At 50.6% G+C, this 6,480-nt stretch overlaps 1 protein-coding gene across 1 annotated transcript in view; it reads right to left on the reverse strand.

Annotated features, from left to right (window-relative positions):
- prmt7 (protein arginine methyltransferase 7) overlaps positions 1-6,275 on the reverse strand; it is an 85,501-nt gene extending 79,226 nt beyond the window's left edge. The window contains exon 1 of the mRNA XM_085991146.1: positions 6,058-6,275. Within this exon, the coding sequence (XP_085847272.1) occupies positions 6,058-6,221 (164 nt within the window). The 5' untranslated portion in view covers positions 6,222-6,275. The remainder of the gene's footprint in view (positions 1-6,057) is intronic.
- Between the last annotated feature and the right edge of the window lie 205 nt (positions 6,276-6,480).

A 6,480-nucleotide genomic window follows, 5' to 3' on the forward strand; every position in this document is an offset into this window, starting at 1 on the left:
CCCCAGGCATCTCTTCAGGGCCTTGAGGCAGTGGGGCAGGGGAAGGTCCATAAGGGGACGCATCCGGTCGGGGTTGGGGCCGATGACTCCGTGTTCCACAACACAGCCAAGGATAGCGAGGCGGGTTGTGCGGAATATGCACTTCTCCTTGTTATACGTAAGGTTTAGGAGTTGGGCAGTGTGGAGGAATTTGTCGAGGTTGGCGTCATGGTCCTGCAGGTCATGGCCGCAGATGGTCACATTGTCCAGGTAGGGAAAAGTGGCCTGCAACGCATTCTGGTCGACCATCCAGTCCATCTCCCTTTGGAAAACGGAGACCCCGTTGGTGACGCCGAAGGGAACCCGAAGGAAGTGGTAGAGGCGGCCGTTTGCCTCGAAGGCAGTATACTGGCGGTCCTCATAGCGGATAGGGAGTTGGTGATATGCTGACTTAAGGTCAATGGTGGAGAATACGCGGTATTGTGCGATCTGATTGACCATATCAGATATGCGGGGGAGGGGTTATGCGTCCAGTTGGGTATATCGATTTATTGTTTGGCTGTAGTCAATGACCAGGCGCTGCTTCTCGCCGGTCTTGACGACCACAACCTGGGCTCGCCAGGGGCTGGTGCTAGCTTCAATAATCCCCTCCTTCAGGAGCCGCTCCACCTCAGATTTAATAAAAACTCTGTCACCAGCGCTGTATCGCCTGCTTTTGGTGGCGATGGGCTTACAGTCGTGGGGGAGGGGGGACTTTAAGCGTGGAGAGGCTGCAAAAGGTGCGCGGCGGGCAATTTGAAAACTGCTGGTTGCAGACTGTGAGTGGGGGAAGGGGTCCACCGTATGCCATCGTGACACTCTTAAGGTGGCACTGAAAATCCAACCCCAGTAGAACGGCAGCGCAGAGATGGGGCAGGACAAGCAGTTTAAAGTTTCTGTACTCTGTGCCCCTCACCGAAAGGGTCACCACGCAGTAGCCACCGACGTCTGCTGAATGGGACTTGGAGGCCATAGAGACACGGTGGCGCGCTGGCAGGACCGGGAGAGAGTAACGCCGCACCGTGTCGGGGTGGATAAAGCTCTCCGTGCTCCCGCAATCGAAAAGGCAGGTCGTGGCGCGGCCGTTTACCTTAATGTCCATCATGGACCTGGCTAGTTGGTGAGGTCTAGATTGGTCCAGTGTAACGGAGGCCAGCGTAGGGTCAGGCGTGTCGCTGCAGTCATCAGGTGAGGCGGTGGGTGAGTCGGGGGCCCGTTGCAAAAATGGCGGCCGGAACGGATCACCCATGGTCGAAGGCGTCCAAGATGGCGGCGCCCATGGTCCACACGCGGCTGGAGGCGTACAAGATGGCGTCCAAGATGGCGGCGTCCAAGATGGCGGCCCGCTCGGCCCACACGCGGCACTGCTGGAATTTGGGGTAGGTTTAGCCTTGCAGACGCTGGCGTAGTGCCCTTTCTTCCCACAACCAGAGCAAGTAGCGTTTTTCGCCGGGCAGCGCGCTCTGGGGTGTTTGGCTTGGCCACAGAAGTAACACTTCGGGCCCCGGGACATCGCTGCAGAAGTTGGGCCGTTGGCGGGATGTGACGGGGGTGGCGCGGCGCAGGGTGGCGGTCCTACCGTGTCCCAGGATGGCGGCGCCCGCGCCATCCACGATGCGGCCGCGCGGTCAGGGGAGTAGGCGTCCATATTCCGGTGGGCCACGTCTAGCGAGAGTGCAAGGGCCGTGGCCTTCTTCAGGTCGAGTTCGCCCTGCTCCAACAGTCTCTGCCGGGTGTAGTTGGACCTGAGGCCCGCGACGAAGGCGTCCCGGACAAGTTCCTCCGTGTACACCGCGGCCGACACCTCTTTACATTTGCAGGCCCGGCCGAGCACCTTCAGCGCCCGTAGGTATACCTCCATCGATTCCCCGTGTTGCTGTTTGCGGGACCCCAGGAGGTGTCTGGCGTAAACCTCATTTACCGGGTGTGCGTACTGTTCTTTAAGGAGGTCGAGAGCACCCTTGTAGGTAGTCGCATCGTGGATGAGCGAATAAGCTTGGTGGTTCACCTTGGAGGTCAGAACCCTTAGTTTGTCGCCATCGTTTTGAACAGTTTCGACGGAGGCTTCTAGGAAGAATTCGAAGCATCGCAGCCAGTGTGCGAACTTGGTAGATGAATCCGCCTCTTGAGGGTCTAGTTCCAGGCGTGCTGGTTTGAGGATTTGCTCCATCGAAAAAAAAGTTTAGCTAATAAAATTGATGCGCTATCAATTACTGAGAAAGACTGGAAGTTAAGAGAGTAACAAATAGGCTTTTATTAGCTAAAGAACGAAGGCATGCCTCTAGTGGTCGACCGGTCCTGAATGCCTGGGGAACTGCAGAGCAGCCGCCTTTATACCAGGGCATATGGGTGGAGCCAGGGGCGGAGCCAGCTGAGGCATGCACAGACAGGTACAACAATGGGCAAGAGTGAACAACAGTGAAGTGAACAACAGTGGTTTACCACACCGGGAAACTAGTGGTGGGGAACATGGAGATGGCAAAGACGCTGAACAAATATTCTGTATCAGTCTTTACAGTAGAGGACACTAAAAATATCCCAACACTGGACAAACAGGGGGCAATGGGGGGGGAGGAGCTAAACACGATTAAAATCACTAAGGAGATGGTGCTCGGTAAAATAATGGGACTTAAGGCGGATAAATCCCCCGGACCTGATGGCCTACATCCTAGGGTCTTGAGAGAAGTGGCGGTAGGGATTGTGGATGCATTGGTGATTATTTTCCAAAACTCCCTGGACTCAGGAAAGGTCCCGGCAGATTGGAAAACTGCTAATGTAACACCCTTATTTAAGAAGGGAAGTAGACAAAAAGCTGGAAACTATAGACCAGTTAGCCTAACATCTGTGGTTGGCAAAATGTTGGAGTCCATTATTAAGGAAACAGTAACAGAGCATTTGGATAAACATAATTTAATAAGACAGAGTCAGCATGGTTTTATGAAGGGGAAGTCATGTTTGACAAATTTGCTCGAATTCTTTGAGGACGTAACATACAGGGTGGATAAAGGGGAACCAGTGGATGTAGTGTATTTGGACTTCCAAAAGGCATTTGACAAGGTGCCACACAAAAGATTACTGATCAAGATAAAAAATCACGGGATTGGGGGTAATATACTGGCATGGGTGGAAGATTGGCTATCTAACAGAAAACAAAGAGTTGGGATAAATGGTTCATTCTCGGGCTGGCAATCAGTAACTAGTGGTGTTCCGCAGGGGTCAGTGCTGGGACCCCAACTCTTTACAATCTATATTAACGATTTGGAGGAAGGGACCGAGTGCAACATATCCAAGTTTGCCGACGATACAAAGATGGGAGGGAAAGCAGTGAGTGAGGACATAAAAAACCTGCAAAAGGACATAGACAGGCTAAGTGAGTGGGCAGAGATTTGGCAGATGGAATATAATATTGGAAAGTGTGAGGTTATGCACTTTGGCAGAAAAAATCAAAGAGCAAGTTATTATCTAAATGGAGAGAAACTGCAAAGTGCTACAGTACAAAGGGATCTGGGGGTCCTGGTGCATGAAACACAAAAAGTTAGTATGCAGGTGCAGCAGGAGATCAGGAAGGCCAATGGAATCTTGGCTTTTATTGCAAGGTGGATGGAGTATAAAAACAGGGAAGTCTTGCTGCAGTTATACAGGGTATTGGTGAGGTCACACCTGGAATACTGCGTGCAGTTTTGGTTTCCATATTTAAGAAAAGATATACTTGCTCTCGAGGCGGTTCAGAGAAGGTTCACTTGGTTGATTCCGGAGATGAGGGGGTTGACGTATGAGGAAAGGTTGAGTAGGTTGGGCCTCTACTCATTGGAGTTCAGAAGAATGAGAGGCGATCTTATCGAAACATAAAAGATTGTGAGGGGCTTGATCGGGTGGGTGCGGTGAGGATGTTTCCACTGATGGGTGAGACTAGAACTAGGGGGCATAATCTTAGAATAAGGGGCTGCCCTTTCAAAACTGAGATGAGGAGAAACTTCTTCACTCAGAGGGTAGTAAATCTATGGAATTTGCTACCCCAGAGAGCTGTGGAAGCTGCAACATTAAATAAATTTAAAACGGAGATAGACCGTTTCCTAGCAGATGAGGGAATTAGGGGTTACGGGGAGAGGGCAGGGAAGTGGACGTGAGTCTAGATTTGGATCAGCCATGATCCTATTGAATGGCGGAGCAGGCCCAAGGGGCCGTATGGCTTACTCCTGCTCCTACTTCTTATGTTTTTATGTTCTTAAAGCCTCGTTACCCAGTTTCTGTACATGGGGAGACTACAGTCTAAAGCCCCGTTACCCAGTTACTGTACATGGGGAGGCTACAGTATAAAGCCGCATTACCCAGTTACTGTACATGGGGAGACTACCGTATAAAGCCCCGTTACCCACAGTTACTGTACATGAGGAGACTACCGTATAAAGCCCATTACCCAGTTACTGTACATGGGGAGACTACAGTATAAAGCCCATTACCCACAGTTACTGTACATGAGGAGACTACCGTATAACGCCCAGTTACTGTACATGGGAAGACAACAGTATAAAACCCCGTTACCCAGTTACTTTTTATCTTTCCTGCCTCTTACAAAAGCACAGTATGTTCCTTCAATTCCTTCCTCCCCTCCTGTCTCTGCACCTGCTTAATATGTTACATATATCCAGCTGTTTCCAGTTCTGATGAAGGGTCCCTCTCTCCCCACGGATGCTGCCTGGCCTGCTGAGTTTTTCCAGCATTTTCTGTTGTTATTAGCGAATTGAAGGAACATGCTGTGCTTTTGTAAGAGGCAGGAGAAATAAAATGTTGCAAATGGGAATGGCAACATCATACAGCATGAAAAATGGGGGCAGGGGTTATAGTTATACTGTAGTCTCCCCATGTACAGTAACTGTGGGTAACGGGGCTTGATACTGTAGTCTCCCCATGTACAGTAACTGTGGGTAATGGGGCTTTATACTGTAGTCTTCCCATGTACAGTAACTGTGGGTAACCGGGTTTTATACTGTAGTCTCCCCATGTACAGTAACTGTGGGTAACAGGGCTTTATACTGTAGTCTTCCCATGTGCAGTAACTGTGGGTAACCGGGTTTTATACTGTAGTCTCCCGATATAAATAACTGTGGGTAATGGGGTTTTATACTGTAGTATCCTGATGTAAATAACTGTGGGTAACGGGGTTTTATACTGTAGTCTCCCGATATAAATAACTGTGGGTAATGGGGTTTTATACTGTAGTATCCTGATGTAAATAACTGTGGGTAACGGGGTTTTATACTGTAGTCTCCCCATGTACAATAACTGTAGGTAACAGGGTTTTATACTGTAGTCTCCCCATGTAAATAACTGTGGGTAACGGGGTTTTATACTGTAGTCTCCCCATGTAAATAACTGTGGGTAACGGGGTTTTATACTGTAGTCTCCCCATGTACAGTAACTGGGTAACGGGATTTTATACTGTAGTCTCCCCATGTACAATAACTGTGGGTAACAGGGTTTTATACTGTAGTCTCCCCATGTAAATAACTGTGGGTAACGGGGTTTTATACTGTAGTCTCCCTATGTAAATAACTGTGGGTAACGGGGTTTTATACTGTAGTCTCCCTATGTAAATAACTGTGGGTAACGGGGTTTTATACTGTAGTCTCCCCATGTACAGTAACTGGGTAACGGGATTTTATACTGTAGTCTCCCCATGTACAATAACTGTGGGTAACGGGGTTTTATACTGTAGTCTCCCCATGTACAATAACCGTGGGTAACGGGGTTTTATACTGTAGTCTCCCCATGTACAATAACTGTGGGTAACGGGGTTTTATACTGTAGTCTCCCCATGTACAATAACCGTGGGTAACGAGGTTTTATACTGTAGTCTCCCCCTGTACAATAACTGTGCGTAACGGGATTTTATACTGTAGTCTCCCCATATAAAGCCCCGTTACCCACAGTTACTGTACACATGGTCAGCAGTGAGTCCGGTGCCACAGACAGGCCTGTCTCCATGGCAGCGCGCAGGCTTCGCCGGACACGCGTGACAAGTTATGACCGGCTCTGTACCGTGCTATCTCCTGGTGATAGTCATAGTCCTCGTCTTCCTCTTCCCACTCGATGGCGCCGGTCGTTGGGTTCGCTCTGCCACAGAAAGTCTTCATGATGCCGGGAGCAGCAATCACTCCAGTCCTGGGACCTCCAGCAGCGCTAACCTGCACCGGCGCCGCCATATTGCCATCCCAGCATGCAGCGCGCCGGCTATGCTGGCCTCGAGTGACGTAGGCCGCCTGCGCACAGCCGCCTGAAGCCGGGCTGGACGTGCCAGGATCACGTGATATAGGCGCCATGCTATCTGGAGTCAGCACCTGGAGCACCCGGCTTGAAGGGGTTGCTCACACTTCAGTCCCACGCTCCTCATCTTCGGTCAGGGGGGCAGCGGGCAGGTCGGGGTGACCTCCTCCTGGACCTGGCCAAGGTGGCCATCAACAG

This window comes from Somniosus microcephalus, chromosome 6 (genome assembly GCF_052327205.1).
Source record: "Somniosus microcephalus isolate GS21.2 chromosome 6, FLI_Smic_1.0, whole genome shotgun sequence".
In the NCBI taxonomy this organism is placed as follows: domain Eukaryota; kingdom Metazoa; phylum Chordata; class Chondrichthyes; order Squaliformes; family Somniosidae; genus Somniosus; species Somniosus microcephalus.